Below are 20259 nucleotides of genomic sequence, written 5' to 3'. Positions count from 1 at the left end.
CATTCCACTTCTTGTTTCAAAAAATAATAATAAGTATCTTATTTAAGCAGATTTAGCCACAATTTCTTTCACAGCCACTTACTGCCATGGGGCTGCACTCGGAGTCGCAGTAGGTCAGCAGCTCGTACAGTGTCACCCCGAAGGACCAGACATCAGAGGCGATGTAGAACTTGCTCTGGAGCAGGCACTCGGGAGCGTACCTGCGGGGACAGCGGGACAGCGTTAGCCCTCACCCGGACCCAGCCACATCCACACGCGTTTAAAGCGAACCAAAGGGGCTCTGACGGGTCTTTGTCCAGGCCTCTTCACAAAACGGGGAGAATCTAAAAGCCAATGTCTGCAGGAGCAGAGGCGTCGCTCCGCTGCGTAGGCAGGTTAAAAAAAAGGGGGTAGAAGCTAGTACCAGAACACGGGGCTGTCCAGGTCGTCCTTGACGGTGTAGTACTCCTTATCAGTCTCGATGGCTTTGGTGAGGCCAAAGTCCCCGATCTTCACTCTGTTCTCGCTCTCAACAAGGACGTTTCTGGCTGCCAAGTCACGGTGCACGTACTGACGGGAGCCTAAGTAGTCCATTCCCTGCGAGAGGACAAAGCCTTTTGTGCTGGTGTCTCCAATACTTAAGTCACTTGGTTTCCTCCAAGTGACTGCCTCCAGGAAGCTGCCCCTTCTGAAGCTCCCTGGCTCCTGCGGTAATCCCCTCCCAGGTTTCCCACAGTGGGTTCTCTTTCTGTTGGCACTTTCCAGGGTCGTTTTCTGGTAACACCCCCCCCGGCCCCACCCCGCTTAAACTCAGTCTTTGGGTTCATAATCTGTTCCTGCTTCATGCTGTTTAATTTTCAGCTCAGCAGCCACCGTCTCCAGACCCTTCTCTCCACAGCAGCGGTTCCTTTGGATGCTGCTTATCTACCTGCCCAGTCCATCACCATCACAAACCCCCAGCCTCTTGCAGAAAGCACTCGGCTTCGTGAGGCCTCGCTGCACTCGAGCCTCCTCCTTGCTCTGGACTTGCATATTGCTCCTTCCCTCTTGCCGACACACCCTTTCTCAGTGCTGTCCTCCCTCCTCACACTTAGAACCCGGCACCAGGAACAGCTCTGTCTGAGTGAACTTCCATGGTAGGGAACCTGGTCACTATTCTCGTGCTGATCTTTGGGCCAGTAGCGGCCGAAGCACAGGAGAGGCTGCTTTAGGGGACAAAGCAAGGAAAATGGGTTTGTTCATCAAACAAGCCTCTCCCACACTCCCCCCTCCCTCTATTAAATTGAATCTTAAACTAAGGGAGCAGCAGAGGATGCTCCGGTGCCCAGCTCACCTTGCAGATCTGAACCGCGTACTTGAGAAGCTGCTTGAGATTGATTTTGTTCTTGTTCCGGGGCAGATACTCCTTCAGGCTCCCAGAAGGAAGGAACTCCATGATGAGTTTAATCCCACTGCCTCCTGAAAACAGAGCGTGTGTTTAATGTGCAGCCACACGACCCTTCTCACGTCATTAACACCAACAGCTTTTGGACAAGCCCACTGCACTGGGAGCATTCGTAACGATACCACGTGGCCATGGCCAGGCCGCAGGCTAACGCCCGTCAGCAGTCACTGAACCAGCCCAGAGAATCTGTTCCAGGCAGGACAGTCACTGAACGTGACTTAAGGTTTTTAATAGTGTCTTAAAACACTGCAAACAAACACAGGACCATGAGGCGATAGAGCTCTTTGCTGTTAACAGCATGTGCGTCTAGTAATGACCTGGGGGCGGAGGGGGTCAGCCGACACACAGCCTGCCCAGGGGGTCATTCTTCTAACGGAATTGCTGAGAAGAGCGACCACGTTGCTCACACCCAGATTAGCCAGGCTCAAAAATGGGCAAAGAGGGACTTCAGAGATAAATTGCTGCTTTTTCCATGAAGAAGAGATCTCAACCCATGAGACTGAGCTGTTCTGCTTTCTTAAATGTTTCAGTGTTAAAGGAAAGCCCTTATACTTGTCATATTCTACGTGAAGACTTACCGTCTTCTGTGCAAATTCCCTTGTATTTGACAATGTTCTCATGATAAAGATTCCTCAGGATTTCTATTTCCTTCTTGAGATCGGCGATGTGATTCCCTCCGCTCTCCGGCTTTAGGGATTTGACTGCCACTTGCTCCCCTGTATTGTCGCCTTCTGGGTCGTACCTGCAGAGCTCAACCTTGCCGAAGTGGCCCTGATTGGAAAAGAAGAGAGTGTCAGTTAACACCTCTCCCTACGGTGTCCCTGGTGCAGTGGTTTGGGCATTTTTGACTCCTCTTCCTGTTGTCCCCCACACACAAACACTCCTCCGTGTTCTGACGCTCCTCTCACCTCTCCCAAATCGCGGATCCTTTTCAAGAATCGTTTCTCGAAGAGACTAGGATCGACCTCCGTACAGGGCTTCTTCTCCGAGACGATGTCAGGATCTGGGGGTGGAAAGAACAGTCCCAGGTCAGGCAGGTTCCTGCAAGGACATCTAGGCCGTGACACTTCATGGCGTCCTCGCTCCCCTCCAGTCTGCTGCGGCTGGAGTGTGTCTGTCCCTGCCCTCACAGCGGTTCGGGTTTAAATCCCCCCTGCTTTGTGACAGGGAAATCCTTCCGTTTGTCTGTGCCACTATCGCTGGCTGATCTTCCTCCCTCGCTGGGTCTCGTTCCAGACTGACTCAGTTTTCTCTTGGTGCACTTCCCACCCCGCAGCCGACATTCAGCTCCTGTGATTATTTACTGCTGGCTATAGGATGTCACCTTTTGCCCTTAATTGATGTTCCTTATTTGCTCTGAGGCAGCTTCAACATCGGATGAACCAGGACACAGATCTGTGTTAATACTCTGCCTTGGTCCTGTGGAAATCTCCTGGAGTGCAAAGATGGTCTCGAAACTACCTTAAGCTGTTGTCTAAAACATGGACCATCAGATGAAACAGCCGTAACCCCTACACACCCCAGCCACACTTTCAGCACGAATTAAACACTCGCATCCTGTTTGTGCTCATCTACAGGAAGGGTCAGTCCCACTCTTGTAGGGACAACGTGCTCCTGTCGGTACAACCCTTCACACGGAACGCTGCCCAAATACACCACCCCTCCCTCCTTCGCTCCCTCCCTCCCTCCAGCAAACTGGCACCTTACTTTGCTCCTCCAGTTTGTTGATGTCTCTCATGATGGCTCTGAAGAAGGGTCTCTGGTGGGGGTCGTAGTTCATGCACTGTTTCATCAGGTCAGCCAGCTCCTTGCACGACGGGGTGGCCAACACAAAATGCCCCTCGTAGAACCTCTCCTTCTGTAAGGCACAGATGGAAACTCTGGCGTGAGTTTTAGCTTTTAGCTTAATAGACTCATATTCTGCATCAGAAAATGTGACTGTTAGAACCTTAACTCGTGAACTTTGCCAAGGAAATCCTCCTTTTCAGTAGCAAGCTAAACCACCTGCCCCCAGCAAAGCATGATTACTGTGCTCAATCGAGTGTCGTTTGGAGCAACCACTTAAAACACGTGACATTTCTCAAACACGCTGAAGATTTCACCTCTCAGAAGGTTTTATTTTTCTCAGAGATTTGCCATATTACTTATGCACTGGGACAAGAGGCCGAGTGGAAATGCCTGCCCACAATCCTGGCTGCTCTTTGCAACCAGCAGAAGGCACCAGCTCGGGGGCAGGTGGGAGGAAGGTGGGCTCGTGTGTTTTCTAAGCTCTGCAAAACCACCCCGGCTGTCTGCCGCATGTGGGAAAGGGGCTGAAGCCAGGGCAGCAAGTTCCTTTCAGCCACCTCCTGTTAACACAACGTGGGCATTGAGTCAAGGACTCAGTCATTTCCTTGGGGCGAGCAGCAGCTGCCTCGCTCCATCCCCTTCCCAGTTCGGCAAAAGGTCAAGAGAGACAAAGCACATTCGGAAAATATGCTGAGGGACCGCAGTGGAGATGGTCAGAAACGGCCCACAGTAAGGCACAACAAGATTTATTTAATTTCTTCTAGGGCTTCAGCATAAACAACGAAGGTGTCCCACAGGAGCCTAGTTCTGACCCAATGTCCACAAGAAATAAGCTGTGAGAGCACCAGAAGTTCTGTTAATTGTTGTTTTGACTGCTCAGGTCGAAGCAATAATTAGTAGTTTTTGCAGTAAGGACAAGAATTGCTGCTGTGGCGCCCTGTGGCGGCTGGGAGAGATCGAGACCTGCTGAGCTGAAAGCAACTCAAGCTGGGTATGGAAACCACAGCACCACAGAGGATGTACCTCAGATGTCAAGGTGAAGGTCATGTAACACAGTTTTACCTCTGCTAACGTCTTGTCCTTCAGTGGTATTTCCCCATTGTAGCAGATCTCCCACAGCGTCGTACCAAAACTCCACTTGTCTGCGGCAATGCTTAAATTTTTGGAGTCTTCAACACATTCGGGTGCAATCCAGGGGATTCGCTCGATGCATTCTGAGGTAAAACACAGAATCGATTCATTTTAGAGTTAGTCTCAAAGGGCTAAAAAAACCCCAGCTTCTAAGTGTATGATCTCACTAGACTGAACGTGACTTTGGAGAAACGAAGACAATAAGCACCCACTGTCAGCAACACTCCTTTTCTTCCAGGTATTTATCAGATTCACGAGAGCTGATTATTCTAGAGCCAGTTCTACCTTCTAAAATTTTATCTCCTCTTTTCCCCTGTCCCATGGGATGCCGGTCCCGTACCTTGTCTAGACAGCACCGTTATGGGTATTCCTGGGTCGCTCAGCTTGATGAAAGGTCCATACTCAGTGTCAATTCCCTCTCTTGCCAGCAGGATGTTTTTAGTACACACATTTCCGTGTACCAAATCTTTGTCCTCCTACAGTAAGAGAGGAAAAACTAGTGAGTGCGGTGAGCTAGTGATGTGCTCTGACATACCTATAGCACAGGAGATGGCTGTAAAATACTCCCAAAATACGGCTTGGAAGAAATTATCTGAGGGAAAGGAGGGAAACATACTGTTCACATTTAAGCATTTGTATTTGTAGAGCTGATGGAGTTGGGAGAAAAAAACCAAACCAAAAAGACAAAGAACCTGCTCTAGTTGCAGATGTCCCTGCTCACTGCAGGGGGGTTGGACTAGACCTTTGAAGATCCCTTCCCACCCAAACCAGTCTGTGATTCGATTCCTTGCTCATTGCAGGGTCCCATTATGTGAGAAAGGAAACCCCTTCATTCCTAATGCACATGAAACCTCTGCAGTGTTCAACTGCAGCAGCTACCGGCAACGCTTTTTACGAGGTTCTTACCAAGTAGCTTAGGGCGCTTGCAAGTTGCTTGGCGACTTTGAATTTCCAGGGAGTTGTCAGAACTTCACTTTTCCGATGCATAAACAGATCCAGAGGCCCAAACTCAACAAACTCTTCAACCATGATATCTACAAAGTCAGGTGCGTGAAGTCAGCATTGCAATAACCGGCATCTGGAGCAAGCTAACAGGCCTGCTACATCTTCCCCCGCCCCAGGCAAGGTGGTTACACTTTTATTTCACCTTCCTCAAAGTTTATGTCAGTGCTCAGGGTCCAAATTAAAAAGGCTGAGAGAGTGGCTTTACATAGTAAATGAAGAGCAAACCAGGAACAAAGCATTTCAAAGCCCACGGGGGAACACCTCCTGCCAGAAGGCTGGTTGGGACTGAGCTACTGCTATCATCTGGCACTCCCGCCTCAAGGAATCATCCCATAAGACATTTATTCAAAGCCAGCACTGGAAGAGGAAACTTGTTAGTAGAAAATAGTTTGCAGCTGCCTTGCTGCTCCAATTCCACCTCTGTCTGCACTGAAAATTCAAGAGGCAGCGGCTGCTACCCCCATCTCCACACTGCTAGCACTGAGCTGAGTGGCTGCCCTGTCCCCACCGAGCCTGCTGCTGCCCAGAGAGATGTTCAGGGAACTCACTTTCAATGTCGCGGACACAGACGCCGTGGAGGAGGACAATGTGCTTGTGAGACACCTGCCTCATCATGCTCGCCGTCTCAAAGAATGCCTGTTGAAAAGTGAGAGAGGTCAGCCCTAAAACTGCTGGTCACCTCGGCAGCCAGCCAAGCGTTCACCCAACACAGGGCATCCAGAAACAAAACCATCTGTAAAAGATCACCGTGTTTCCTAGTGACAGAAAAGGTCACACTGCAGTAACGGGGCAGTGGAGTGCTGTCAGAGGTGTGGTGCAAGCAACCACTGCTCTTCTCGGTCTCTGTGTCCCCTGTGTGACACATCAGCCTCTCTTACTGCATGACTAAGCAAAACAAGCTCCAGCGCCTCGCCTGTGGCCACGTCAAAAACAGAACCAGTGAGACTCGCAGTCCCAGGCACCAGGCGGAGGTAACCTCTGGCAGGCAGCAGTGCCCTCGCTGAACACCACGGCTCGCACCTGGATACAACAGCGCATTTCCCACCACAGCGAGGTCTGGGTCCGTTTTCCTCGTGCATATGGTGTGCACACGTGTGGGCTGGAAGCACTGCTGTGCCCCAGCCAGACCTGATGCTGCTGCCTCTCTAAGGAGATCAGCTTACTGAGCACCTCGAGAGTGCTGGTAGGCGGCAGCTTTGTCCGGTGAGATACCTTCAGCATCTTCCCATTCCCTCACTATCTACACAACCCCTGTTTTTTAAAGGCTTGTCATAGTCAACCACATACACTATGGTAGTATTTGCAGTACAACACACAAAAAGATAAAAACTTGCCAAAGAAATGTCTCTGTGGCTGGGGTCCAACACTTTGAGGAGGACTTTGATCTCTTTTTCATTTTGATAGACTTCATTCTCATCACCTTTGTAGTTGAGAATCCCCGAATAAATCTGTGTTCTCGTCCCTCGTCCAAGATGTTCACCCTAAGACAGAACACACCATGTATTTTTCAAACCAGGACATGAAGCAAACAAGTGTAGATTTGCACAAATACTTGAATCTAGCATTCGACTCTGCCTTTCCATGTAGAGAGTGGACACAGCTCTCCACTTGATGTAGCTGCAGAAATGATTACAGCGAGAAACCAACGACAGCGCGTTACTCTGCCGTAGCGGGCTCTCTGTGCACACCCGCCACTTCAACCTCATTTGTATTAAAGGGTTATTACATCTCCATTGACATCAAACAGGTTCAGTGTTTAACACTATTACACTAAACACCAAATGAATAAATAATAAGTGGCCTCTTATTTACTACTGAGGCAATCTTTAATGTGTTTCCAAAAGTTAGAGGAAGTAATATTTCAATGGAACACTTTGTTTGAGAAAGCAATTTCCTCCTAAATAACAGAGGATTCCACCTTGGGGTGTTTTTGCAGGAAGCCTGCATGCTGACTGTAAATACACCAATCAAAAAACAATTAACATCATCTAGATCTGTCCTCCCCTGCCCGTGATTAAAAGAAAAACCAAAAACCCAGAAAACCCAAAACTTTTCATTTAACTGAAGACATTAACTGTGTGATTCAAGAGCTCACATTAAATGTGATTTGTGCATCCAGGTCACAGGCATCGCTAACTGCAAATGACTTGTCAGAAAATCTGGGCACTAAATCAGTTTGGAACACAACATTTTGAATTCTAAGGCTCTTCAAAGCTTTTGAATACTTCAACTTTTTTTTTTTTCAGTGTGGGATATTTTACTGTAGGAAACTTGAGGTTTAAGATTAAACCCCAGCTGCCTGTTTCTCTGCTATGTCAGACTTTAAATCAGCCATATTTAGCAATAAACAGGCTAAGAGTAACAGCTATTAAGACCTTCATGAGTTGTTAAGAATGACCTTAGAAGCACCTCTTTGCACAGATATTAGAAAATTGCTCAAATACCAATTTTCCTTCTAGTGCAAACCAAGCCTCACTTCTTTTTCTGCACAAGGATATCTAAATTCTGCAATAAGAGGGTTTAATCAAAGAAAGATTCCAATTAAGTTTTGCTAAGGAGAAGTGGGAGTGGAAGAACCAGCCGGAATGGGATGATTTTGTATTACCGGACTGGCTGCAGTGGGCTGCCACTCTTGAGAGACCCACAGCTCAGCAGCTTCCTACCTGTATGATTTCTTCCTTGAGGATTCGGTGGAAGCTCAGCTGCCCCAGGTGATAGACCGGCTGCCATTCCTGCGCCTTCTTGGTTGCAACCAGCAAGTTGGAGATTTCTGGAAGGCAAGGAGAGAAAATATTCTTGGAGACTTTCCAACAGTAATTGCATTCATCCCCCTCAGTCAGTAACATCTTCACATATGCTCACTGCAAGGTCAGTCCCCACCAGAATGAGGAGCAGGGGGAAAAGAACAAACTTTGACTGAATTCTGCTCAAGGAATTTCTATTCTGTCATTCGCCAGAGAATTCACTACAGCAGAGCTACATATTTTACATTCTATAGACCACATTAGCCATACTGGGGCTGACATTAAGAAACTGAATATTTTACGGCACACGGGACTAAAAGAGGCACCATCTTTGCTGTACATTAAGTAAAATAACACATGCTCCCTCCACCAGCATCTCCTTCCCAGCAAGCAGATGGGTAAGGGACAGCTGGAGTCTCATTTCATTGGAATTGAACTGGGAATGGGAAATGAACAGAAGGAAAACACTTCAAAAGGCCGGTGCTTCCTCCCACTGCTTCTGGTCAGGGAGAGAGGCATGGTTAGATCCAGAAGTCTTGTGTGCATGAGTTTTGTCTTCCTGTGTTTCACAGCAGGTGTTATTTCTCACAATACGACGGGTTTAGATGTCTGTGTGCATCTGGCCTTCCCAATACTGCAAGCAGAACACGTATGTCGGGCCTAAGCTGTGACCTAGCGCTCCAGAAACAGTCAGTAACGAACCACACACTGGAAAGAACAGCCTTATTTCTGCATCCTCTGAACTTCTTTGTGAATAACGACTTAAATAGATTCTAAAAGAAGAAAAAAAAATGAAACAGGGAGAACAGGGAACAGCACAGACAACACGCTGCATCCCACTGTAACTAATGCCAATGAAAAGCTGAAGAGGGCAGTCAACTCCTTGACTCCTTTTATATTATTCCAAATACAGCTGTCAAAATGTAATCAAAATGTCAAAATGTATACTCTCTCCATGCTCCAGACAACTGAAGTGTTGGAAAGCTCAGTGTCTCCCTACAGGGCACTCTCCTCTAAAACCGCCCGATGCAGGTAATGAATGTAGCTCCGTTATTCCCCTTACCTTAACAGGAAACCATTATCTGATCGACACAATCATGCCACTGTGTTTCCTCTTTCATACAAAATTCATCTACGAGACACTTGCAGCTTATAGCAAACAATTTTGCGAAGTGTTAGCACTAACAGTTTAACAAATGCATGATTGTCTCAGCCCTCTCAAATCTGACCTCGCAGAAGGAATTCCTGTCTGCAAGGCTGTTCTGCTGCTCACAGTTGCAGTCCAAGCCTTCCCTGCTGCTCCACGGAGATTAAGAGGGAAAACGACAGCTCATAATGAGAGCAAACAAGCTTCAAACCAAAGGCTGGAACGCAGCCACTGCAGGCTGCAACCCTCCTTTGCGACAGGAACGCACTGTGATGCGTGGTGGTACCACCTGGCATATGCGACTTGGCTGAGCAGAGGAAGAACCTTATATGGTCCCTGCTTCGCCACAGCGTGTCAGCCCATCGCTCTGAGTCAGCTGTGGCATTTTCTTCTGAAACAAATCTAGTTCCACCTCTGCTGTCGATACTGCAGGGCCAGCTGCTTAGGCGCAGAAAGGGAAACCAGAGCTTTTCTCGCTCTCGTTTGAAAAGTTCACACAAACAAGGTTCAAGAGAAGCAGCAGCCCCCGGGCAGCCTGTAACACTGACAAGGAGATGCCTAAAACCCTGCTCACAGTGCTTGCTTTTGTTATCTGGCAAGAATCCTGCTCCACAGAGAAGGAAGAAGCTTTACAGAACATTTTTTTAGTGACAAGAGCTAAGAATGCCTCCTGCTTCTGGAGTCTGTTTCCTTTCAACAGCAAAGTTTGTGGCCACTCTTAAAGACAGCCCACCTCTTGGTTTTGGTTGGCAGCACCTCTTCAGCGTAAAGCTTATGTTGTCTGTCCGAAGGATTTGTCCTTTCAGGTGATCCATCAGTTCTTTTAAGGATGAGAAAGACTTGTTCGACCCATGCAGGAAGTATCCGCCTTTCTTCACCTCAATCTGGAAGTTTTTGTATTGGATTGAATTATTTATCACCTGCTATTGAAGGAGAGGGGAAAAAGAAGGCAAAACACAATCACTAAAGTGAAAGAATGTTTTAAAGCCAAAAAAGCTCCCCAAAAGCCTCTGAAGTTACATGCAGGACCAGTTAATCCCTTGCTTTTCAGCTCTAGCGTACTCTAATCAAACTCCAATGAAGCAGAAAAAGGCCCTAAAATTCCTATAAAATTCAGTCCCAGGAAGACTCCTACCAACACACAGATGCAGTCACCTGTCAAGCCCTCTTACAGCTTCTGTGTTTTGCAGGGCCTGAAAGCAGAAGCCCTGACTCTTCAAAAGGAATTTTCTCCTCCCTTGGTCAAGAATTGCACAATCTGGACCACGGTTTCAAAATCTCCACTTAAAAATAGCCAAACTCCCTTTCACAACCCAGATTGTTCAACAAGTGAAATGAAATTTCAGACTGTTGTTCAAACCTTCCAGCTTCATTAAAATGTACCAAGGAAGAATGACTGGACTTTGGTACTTAACTATCTGAAGCACGTGCCCTTTTGAGTTCTACCCTCTACTCCTGCTTCCTTACCTCTGCCACCCTGCAGCTTCACACCACCTCCCCCTCTCCTCTCTAAACCTCACAATGAGGTTAAATGAAGTCCAAGACAAAATGTCTTGTTTCAGTGCTCAGCTGCCCTGTCTGTTACAAGACAGTGTTGATCACACCGAGTTTTTGCAAGTGTCTACAGAAGATGAACCAAATATCAATGCCAAGAGATGATGAAATTTACTCAAGAGGTTTTTTTCACTGTTTCGTTGTTTCTTGTTTCATATGTCCCTTCTTGACCTCATAATTGATTCTACTAACATGTTTAAGTCTTTCACAAATTATGTTCCACCAGCTAATTGCGTGTACATTCCCTTCCGTGGTAAAGGCAACTCCTCTGCAGCGTGTCAGTAGAAAGACATTCATATAACTAAATCCACATTCAAGAAACATTAGCTCAGTTGCAGTGACTAATTCTGTATGTCACTCTCACACCGTATGAGTTTTAAAAGCTTAATTTCAATCATCTTCCTGCAGTTTTACTGCTACGAATGGAAATGTTCTGGAGGTAATGAATTTTATTTGTAGAGACAGCCCAGGTGCCCAGGGAAAATGAAGCCATGTGTATGAGTATCTACCCTCCGCCACATCCGCTATCAAGGATAAGAGTGCCTGCCCTAAAGACGAAAAATATCTCCACATGGATTGCAAGGAGCTCCTCAGATTAGCATTATCAGATTCCTGCTGGGAATGGAATCGTACCTCTGGGCCTTCAGAACAAGTCACTGTCATGAGAATGTGGTTAAAATTGGTGCAGCTCCATCTCAACACGTACATTCCCACTTCGTTCCCTTCCTGTCGCAGTTTGTTGATGGCGTATTCCGTGCTGAAAGAGCCAATGGACAAATGAGGAAAACCAACAAGTGAGCAGTTACATTCAGTATCTATTATGAGTAGATACACAGGAGAGTAATCCTCTATTTGGGACAAAAACACGTAACGGCAACTTAGAAATGTTTATACTGTTATTATTAAAACGTGATTTGCATGTATTATGCACATCACATTTAGCTGCAAAAGAGAAGGGAAAAAAGTTTCATCAAGCTCTTAGCATGCTTAATAGGTGCAGCAGAAGTATGAGGGCTGATTATTCAAGTGGAAAGACAACATTCAAACACTGTACCAACCAAATGGGTCCGTGGCATCCGTTTTTTATGTTGTGCTCAATCAGCGGGGGAGCCACGTCTGTGCAGAGGTAATGGTGGGCGTCTGCTGTAAGCCTGAAGTATCCATCTATCAGCGATGCAAATGAGAGGGCTTCATCATGGGAGGACAGTTTTAATTCCTAAAAGGAAAAGATATTTTAGTCAAGAATTCTTCTAGTTCCATTAAAACATTTCAGGAGCGTTTTAATATCCAGCAATTTTTGCATAAAGTGGCTAAAAAATGGTCCAGAAAGCGGTGACAGAAAACCATATACATTTAGGAGACCAACCAACCATCCTCAACCCTTCCCACGCACTATTGGCTCGAAACTTCCCTTTCTCCAGCATGATTTACATTGTGCTGTAACGCTACAAGAGATCTGTAAGGAAAACTCTTGTGCTGACCTTTGTGAGACGCCAGGAATTCAGGGGCTGGGATGGCCATGTTGGATGTGAAGCCAAGGGCACTGTGGGAGCTCCTTTCCAAGTTTAACAGCGAGAATTTGGTATCTATAAACTGACTCTCCTCTCCCTCCCTCCCAGGTCCTCTCCATTTGTCCCCTCTCTGCCATCCTTGCTGAGCAACTCCTTCTTGACATTGCCTGTGGCTATCCAAGCTGTCCAGAGGAAGGCCATGGACTGAGAAGTGTCTCAGGGAGGTGACCAGGCACTGGTGATACACCGTAACAAAGTGCTTCTAAACTAGCATCTGTCAGTGTGGAGAAGAGCACATTCAACTGCTATTTAAGAGTCCTATTAGAAAATGTTCCTCAAGAAGGCTGTCACCTGTTGCCCAAGAACACTGTGTCACTCCAGCTTCCCATGCGAGGGAAACCTACACAAGGCTTGGTTCTTACCATCTTTTTGTTATCCTGCTTGTTAATGCTAACTGTAGACTCCTTGATGACGATGTGGGTGATTTCAGGAAAATAGGAAAAATTGTTCCACGAGTCTCGGATTTTGTGTTTTTCTTCATCCTTTTTGTTTTTGCCATCAGATTTTTTCTTCTTCTCTTTCTCTGTCTGTACAGACTGCAAATACAGTGCGGATAAAAGTATATTAATAAAAACATAATAATTTTTAGCACAGTGTTTTTACTCTAAAACAAAAATCCATCCAAAATCAATCCATCGATATGCCTAATTAATCCACCATAATGAAGCTGAGCATCTTACAGCTCAAAAACCATTGAAAATTGTTAGCAACTACTAATCTTAAAAATATCAATCTTCAGGCTGAGCAAAGTTTCCTCCTAGTCACAGAAAGGTTCTCACTGAGATGAAAGTCTTTGGTTTAGGCATTTTGACAAATAAAACCTCTCAATCAGCAGAAACAAGAGCCTTACAAGGAACAGGCTACACTTCTTGCCAAATTTTCTGCTCAAATACGAGTTCTTCTGTCCCTCCCCCCATTAATATGATCATTCAAAGCAGAAATTCTCCATCAGAGGTAGCTAAGTAAGTTACATCTAAACAGAGTGAAGAACAATACTGTATGCTACGGAGGACAGCTGTCGGCAGGGCTCCCGTCACTGTGGGGAACTGAGGCAAGCCAAAAGAGGTCTGTTTATTCAAGTATTGTACGTGGAGAAGAACTGTGGAATACGCCATAACCCCGTCAAACCTGGAGCATATTTAATATTGACGTACACAAAGTACCGAAGAGGTTAAGCCAAGTGGCCTCTGGTAGCTGCCCCGACACAAGGAACCTATAAAATATCACTGACATGAGAAAGCTTAGCTTGAATGTCACTTAGCTTTAGTTTATTCATGAAAAGCCTATGAGCACGAGCAAATGCAGCACCTGGGGCGCCACACACAGACAAAGCACTAACCACCTTTGATAAAGTCAGAGCGCCAAACCCTAAGGGTCTCCACAGCAGTTAGCCCTTCAAGACTTGTGCCTGGTCTAACAACAGTACAGTCGTTACTTCTCCTGGTGAGCAGGTTGCTCACAGAGCTTGTGTAGCGTCCATCCTTGCAAGTTTTGAAGACCAAAATGGGTAAAGCCCTGAGCAACCTTGTCTGATGTCAAAGCTAACCCTGGACAGGGGGTTGGACTAGAGACCTCCCGAGGTCCCTCCCAACCTGCAGAATCCCACAGTCCTGCGGAAGAAGCCCTTTCAATAAAAAGCTGATCTGCAGCATCTGAAGATCACGACCATTTTTTCAATGGTTGTTAAGTCCCCCAAAGCAATCCTCCAACTCCCATTTCTCAAGGGATACCTACAGCTGGCTTGAGCCTCCACTGAATTCCGTTGTTTCCCGTTACGATGACTTCATATTGTGGGGGGGTCTCACCGTCTCCACAATTAAATCCATTTCTTTCATTCTCAGATGAAATCAGCAAATATGAAGTCTCGAAAATTTCTGCTCCAAAATGTTTAGTCAAGGTCTCCATCGTGGATAAGTATTTAACTTTCAGATCGCGCGGAGACACCTTAGTGTCGCAAATGGTTTTGTTGTTAAACTCTTTAAGGAAATGCTTGAAAACGTTATTTATCCGGATCCTGGTTAAGAAATTCCTCTGTCTGATAGTCTTGTTCAGAGTTTCAGGAATGTAATGCTTATAACTAGAAGGAAAAACAATGCTACAAGTTAATAGTGTGGTCTCCTAAACTTTTACCTCTCAAATGTGCAGCTGCCTTGCTTTGAAAGTACTTTACAGAGAACAAGATGCAGCACACCACTGTGCAGCTGGTACTGCAGCAGTGGTTTCGAGCATCAATACCCACAGGAATTCAAATTACACACTGATCCGAAAGCTTTTTAGCCAGACAGACACAGGCACTCAAATCAATAACACAATTCACTCTATCGGTTTTCTCATTAGGCTGCCACTTACCAACACTGCCATTTCTGAACCTGCTAACCCAGACCCCGGCATTTACAGTAAGTCAGTTGGTACTCAACGCATCGGGGTGCTGCCCAGATTTCAAATACTCTCCAGGTAAGAGAAAAATCACGTTCTCTGATACACACCCCTATTGACAAGATGAGGGAGACCCACTTAGCAGTAGTAACTGGAGTTTGGAGTAGTAGCTGGAGCTTGTAATTCTGGTACAGACAGACTCTGGAAGGTAAGGTGGCTAAAATCCCTTCTGGAGGAGAAGTGCAGCAGACTCAGCAGTGACAAAGAAGTCATTCCAGCTTACCTGATATCTTTGGGAAGCTCTGGAAGCTTCACATCCTTCTCAATGGCATAGTGAGAGATTGCAAGGACAGCCATCCCCAGACATTCATTTTCGATTTCATGGACCTCTTGATCATTTTTAGGATCACGGATTGGTGCCAGGCCTTTCACTAAGTCATACTGACCCTTAATAGGAAGCAAAAAACAGAAAGCTGCCAGATTTGGTATTTGGCAATGGTTGTTTATGAGCAAGCGACATGTCACAAGATGACAGGCTCTCCTCAAGCAAGAAGATTCACCCAAAACTGAAAGCCAGGACAGGAAGGGGTAGGAGAAGAAGGGAAGAGCTGTGCAACAGATGCAGTCTTCTCTTAGCCCAGTGAAACAGAAACACAGGAAAGCACTGGTCACTCCCCAAACCCAGCCTCAGAAGAAACACCAACATCTGTGCCTAACAGAAGCCTTTTAAAACAACTGTTTGTGAAACAGGTGGAATCACCACATGGATCGTCGTCACTTCCCCCATACAGCCTGCAGCATTGTGGGTTTCACCAAGAACATCTGTAGACACCCAGGTAGAACCCTGACACTGCTCAGACACTTCTCTGTGCAGCCTGCTCCAGGGCTTCAGAACCCTTTCTGTAAAGAGATTTTTCCCAATATCCAGCTTAAAACTCCCTTGGTGCAACTGGAGACCGTTTCCTCTTGGCCTGTCGCTTGTTCCTGGGGAGCAGAGACCAACCCCCACCTCCCTCCAGCCTCCTGTCAGGGAGTTGTCAGAGCCAGAAGGTCTCCCCGGAGCCTCCTTTGCTCCAGGCTCAACCCCCCCAGGTCCCTCAGCTGCTCCTCAGCACATTGTGCTCCAGACCCTGCCCCAGCTCCGTTGCCCTTCTCTGGACATGCTCCAGCCCCTCAATGTCCTCCTGGCAGTGTGAGGCCAACGCTGAACTCAGGGTAAGAGGCGCGGCCTCACCAGTGCATATTATCAAGCAGCCTAACTTGGTGTCATCTGTGAGCTGACTGAGGGTGCCCTCGATCCCCTCATCCAGATCATTGACAAAGATGTTGAAGAGAAAAAGCCCCAACACTGAGCCCTGGGGAACACTAGCTGTGACCACCGCCAACTGGCTTGAACTCCGTTCTCCACCACTCTCTGGGCCTGGCCATCCAGCCAGTTTTTTACCCAGCGATGTCTAGATACATCCAAGCCATGGGCAGCCAGTGTCTCTGCTTTATCTCTGTCCTTCATCATCTGGTGTCTCTACAAACCTCACGCGCTCAGTCTCTAAGCCAGGTCACATAGCCAAGACTGCACGCTCTGTGGCAGCTGCCTTGCTCCAGACAGGCTGAAAAACAGTTGGTTACCAAAGAGTCACGACATTCCCATTGCCTTACACTAGGAATAGTGGTTTTCTGTTGGGCCTTTTTCTTCCTGAAGTTATTACCCAAAAGTAAAACCCTGCTTAACGCAATACAGTATTGTCTGACAATATCCATTAGGGGTCCCTACTCATTCTGCAACTTAAAAGGTGTTTTCATTCTTCTTGCTGACACTCAAAAAAAGGAAAATAAGCCCCAAAAATCACAAAAAAAAAAGTTTACCAGTATGTTTTCAAACAGTGATTTTGCAGGTACGCAGGAATGTTCACACAAAACAAGGCAAAAGTTAGTTTAATTACACAGAAAAACCCTATTTGCTTCTTTTATTTCTTCTGAATTCAAGTGGTACCATTTAAATGCACACATAGCTGTGGCTAACTTGGTAATTTCTTTAATTGTGGTTTTACAACAGACTCACTGGAGCAGCTTCGTACCATCTCTTCTTCTGAAGGACACAACCGTATGTCTAAGTCTGAAAATTCTGCAAGTAATTATACTCAGAATTAACAGTAAACACATTTTTCTCCAGTGCCTTTAATTTGCTCACAAGCCTTCATCAACTTCAACCTTCCTGTTTCTTTGGCGAAACCAGACAGTTTCTGGGTTGCAAAATCATTTCTGTGTATACAAACTTTTCTGTCCAAGAGCCCAAGCTGACTGAAATAGGGACTCTCCTGATTTGCCACATCCGGCGTGTTGCAGGAGGAACAACAGAAGGCACAATGGCAGAGACAGGTGCCAGCAGCCTCTTACCTGTGCAAAGATGTATTCTAGGGAGCTGGCATCAAGTATAGGCGTTCTTTCTGGTGCCAGCTGCTTCTCGAGAAGAGAGTTCTTTGCCTTCCTTGGGGAATGCCTCCACACCGAGGGTTCGTTTTCACTAGTCCCATGCCAGTTTGTGAAGTAGAATCTTGCAAAAAACAAAGAATAAACTTTAAAAATGTTTCCATTAGGTATGTATTTTAAAAGAAAACCACTTAAAAGTCAAAATCCATGCAGAAGGATGAAGAGTTACCTATCAAATTGCTCTTGAAGAGGTGAGACTTTCTGAACTGTTTCCATCCACCCTTTCTTTTTGGTAAATCTTTTTAAGTCCCCCAAAAGCATGTGTCTGTATCATGAGTAGGAACACCAACACACCACTCAGGAACCTCTGACAAGTACTAAGATACTGCACAATTCCCTTGGTTGAAGCATAAGACGCAGAGCAAAGCAAATCTTTCTGACTCCAGGACACAGCTTTGCTTCTGCATGCTCCTTTGTAAGACGAGCGGTAATTAATAATTCCAATTCTTTTGGTATTTCCCAAAAATAATCATGGGCAAGGTGTCGCATACTGTTTGTAACCGAGAGGAGAATTTACTCCTTTTCCTATTCAACTGCATTAAGATAACACAAGAAAAATTACCTCTGACTTAACACAGTCCAGCTACAGAAGAGTTAAACTCCTCCTCCATCAGCTGATGTGCCAACTACTCCACCATATTACAAAATACTGCGGTTTCTTATGTTGTGGAGGATTTTTTCTTAAAAATTGAGGCAAGTGAAAGAAATACAGGGCTAGTATTCCCAAAAGTGCAGCAGCTGACACAGATTTGATGAGGACAAGAGGGGGACAGGAATTCCACACGATCAGAAACCAAAGCTAAAGCTCTCAGTAGTGGGAGAAAAATCAAACATCTAAAAGCATTTGAAACTACTCAGTCACATACCTTGATTTTATATATCTAATTTCAATAGGACATGACTAAACCAAAGCTATCAGTGAATGAAATTTCAGAAATAAGTGATTTAGTCTCTAAATGATACAGTCCAATACACTGCACTATGAAATAAACCCAGGCCATTTTCCTTCTCCAAGCGGAATTCTGCCTGTTGCAGAGCTCAGAACAAACAACATTAATTCAGAGAACAATTTCACAGCCCTGTGTTGTTCATAATTTTTCAGCGCTCTGCCCTGCTCTCCGTTTAGATGCCCAAGCCAAGACCCATAATAAATCAGAAAGGAAAGAAAGGAAAATACCACTTTGCCAGTACACTGTGGTATTCCTCGAATCTTTAAATTTGAGTATTTAACTCCTACAGAGTCTTCTTAAATGCAGATGAAATTCTTTTAAATGCAAATTATTGGCTCTAAGTTTGCCAATGTTCATGCATGAAGTATATCCGACAAAAGAGATGCTCCTGCCAAGCTTCAAATTCCAAAGCTAAGAAAAATAAACCAGCAGACCTTTTAACGACAGAAAGCAGAGCGTTTTCCATAGCTTCCTTCTATAAAAAGGTAGAACAGAAAAATTTCCAAAAAAATAAAAAGTTCAGCGTAGATTAATCTTGCCCATTTGACAGTTAGGAACAGCCCAAGCAGATTTAGGAGGGAGCTGTTCCAGCAGGTTTAAAGAAGGTGGTGTAACCCGCCGTGCAGATCAGATGCGGGAGGAATGAGAGAGCACATCATTCACCCGAAGCAGAAAGGTAAAAACACTAAACGCAGCAGAAACTAGTTTTGAAGAATTGAGTTAAAAACAGCATCACGCCTCTAATCAGAGAATTCAATTCCTACAACTGCATTTTTAAAATGCCACCTTCTTTTACTGAGAAAAGAATCTCAATATCAGGGGAAAACACTCCAGATTCACATTATACCAAGAAATTTTATTACCCAGTATACGGTTAATCTGACTGATCTCTTAAAACAAAAAGGGCGCTTAATGCTCTGTTAGAGACCATTAGAGCCCTCCGGGCTTCTTTTAGAGTCACTCAATTCCATTACTGTCTGGTGTTTATCTGCCAAACTTCATCACAGCTGTTTAAAGCCGAGATTAGCCATGGTTAAGTCATTAATACCACTAATAGTCTGTGTTAAAGAAGAAAACAACGGACTATAATATCCTCCTCCTCTTCTAAAAAACTGTTATCAGTGTTTTAATTACTTGAAAAGCCAAGACCTTTTTGTTGACTGTCAGTATTTTTTGTCCTCGTGTAACAGTTCATCCAGCAACAATAACAATTCTAGTCTGGCACAAACAAAATCAGAATTTAAACACTTTCCAGTTCAAATATCACATTTTTAAAGCTCTGTCTTTTTTTCAGCATAAGCCAAGCGGTGGTTAGTCTCTAACAAGCCTAGAAACGGGTTTGGATGCACAACCTGAGGTTTACACGTGCCAGTTCTCCCATTAGCGTGTACCAGTGATACTCACATTGTCTACAGATTATCAGGAAAAAGATGTTAAAACACACACAGTCAGTGCTAATGTGACTGTGTATGTCAGTATCACCTTTTAAGGCAAAGAGGGAATACTACACAGAAGCTTATTTTCTTACAGTTGTACCTTGAAGAATCCACAGACGTGATCTGTGAACTTGTTTTAGGAAGATGAGTCAAGTTTCTAGACTAATTATCCTGGAAGCAAAGCTTTTTCCATATACTTTTTTCTCCTACATCATATACTTCAAGCTCATATTGATGCAAGAATTCAGAAAAAAAATAAAAAATAAGGCGGCAGTACTAGATTTCTATCAAATCCTAAAAAGAGGACGTCCTTCCTTCCGCCAGAGTACATGAGTGCTCAGCAGTTGTCAGCGTTCATGCCTTCCCTTCCCAGGGGTGAGGGCTGCTGTTCCCATTCAGCCCCAGGACTCCCACCGGGCTACGTGTTGTGTTTTAGCAATGCCTCCTGAGGTTCAACCTGGTGGTACGTGATGGGTAAAGATCCCGGGAACAATGGGTTCCATTTCCTGATGCCTCCCTCCAGTCTAGAGCGTGCCACCCACAGCGAGGACACACAGATTCCCCCGCAGTCCTTAAGGAGAATTTCAAAAGCAACGGCATGCTGCTTTTTCCTTTCAAGTTAAGAGTGAAATTCCCATTGACTTCAG

The 20259-nt window shown here is 45.5% G+C and overlaps 1 protein-coding gene across 2 annotated transcripts in view; it reads right to left on the bottom strand.

Moving 5' to 3' along the window:
* The window catches only part of JAK1 (Janus kinase 1), a 26513-nt gene that overhangs the window by 1637 nt on the left and 4617 nt on the right, over positions 1-20259 (bottom strand). The window contains exons 4-22 of one of the 2 annotated variants that reach the window (XM_010137751.1): positions 17134-17290; positions 15023-15186; positions 14098-14440; positions 12726-12899; positions 11851-12008; positions 11426-11549; positions 9972-10158; positions 8011-8117; positions 6682-6828; positions 5896-5983; positions 5249-5376; positions 4683-4818; positions 4274-4425; positions 3131-3281; positions 2332-2426; positions 2002-2194; positions 1313-1437; positions 404-576; positions 83-200 (exon numbers count right to left, since the gene is read on the bottom strand). In XM_010137751.1, coding sequence (XP_010136053.1) covers positions 83-200; positions 404-576; positions 1313-1437; positions 2002-2194; positions 2332-2426; positions 3131-3281; positions 4274-4425; positions 4683-4818; positions 5249-5376; positions 5896-5983; positions 6682-6828; positions 8011-8117; positions 9972-10158; positions 11426-11549; positions 11851-12008; positions 12726-12899; positions 14098-14440; positions 15023-15186; positions 17134-17290 — 2920 coding nt within the window. Of the gene's footprint in view, positions 1-82; positions 201-403; positions 577-1312; positions 1438-2001; positions 2195-2331; positions 2427-3130; positions 3282-4273; positions 4426-4682; positions 4819-5248; positions 5377-5895; positions 5984-6681; positions 6829-8010; positions 8118-9971; positions 10162-11425; positions 11550-11850; positions 12009-12725; positions 12900-14097; positions 14441-15022; positions 15187-17133; positions 17291-20259 lie in introns of both variants that reach the window. The other variant, XM_010137743.1, reaches the window with a different exon arrangement.

The sequence above is a fragment of the Buceros rhinoceros genome, unplaced genomic scaffold (assembly GCF_000710305.1).
Source record: "Buceros rhinoceros silvestris isolate BGI_N320 unplaced genomic scaffold, ASM71030v1 scaffold18260, whole genome shotgun sequence".
NCBI classification, from domain to species: domain Eukaryota; kingdom Metazoa; phylum Chordata; class Aves; order Bucerotiformes; family Bucerotidae; genus Buceros; species Buceros rhinoceros.
This window is presented reverse-complemented; position numbering and strand designations above follow the sequence as displayed.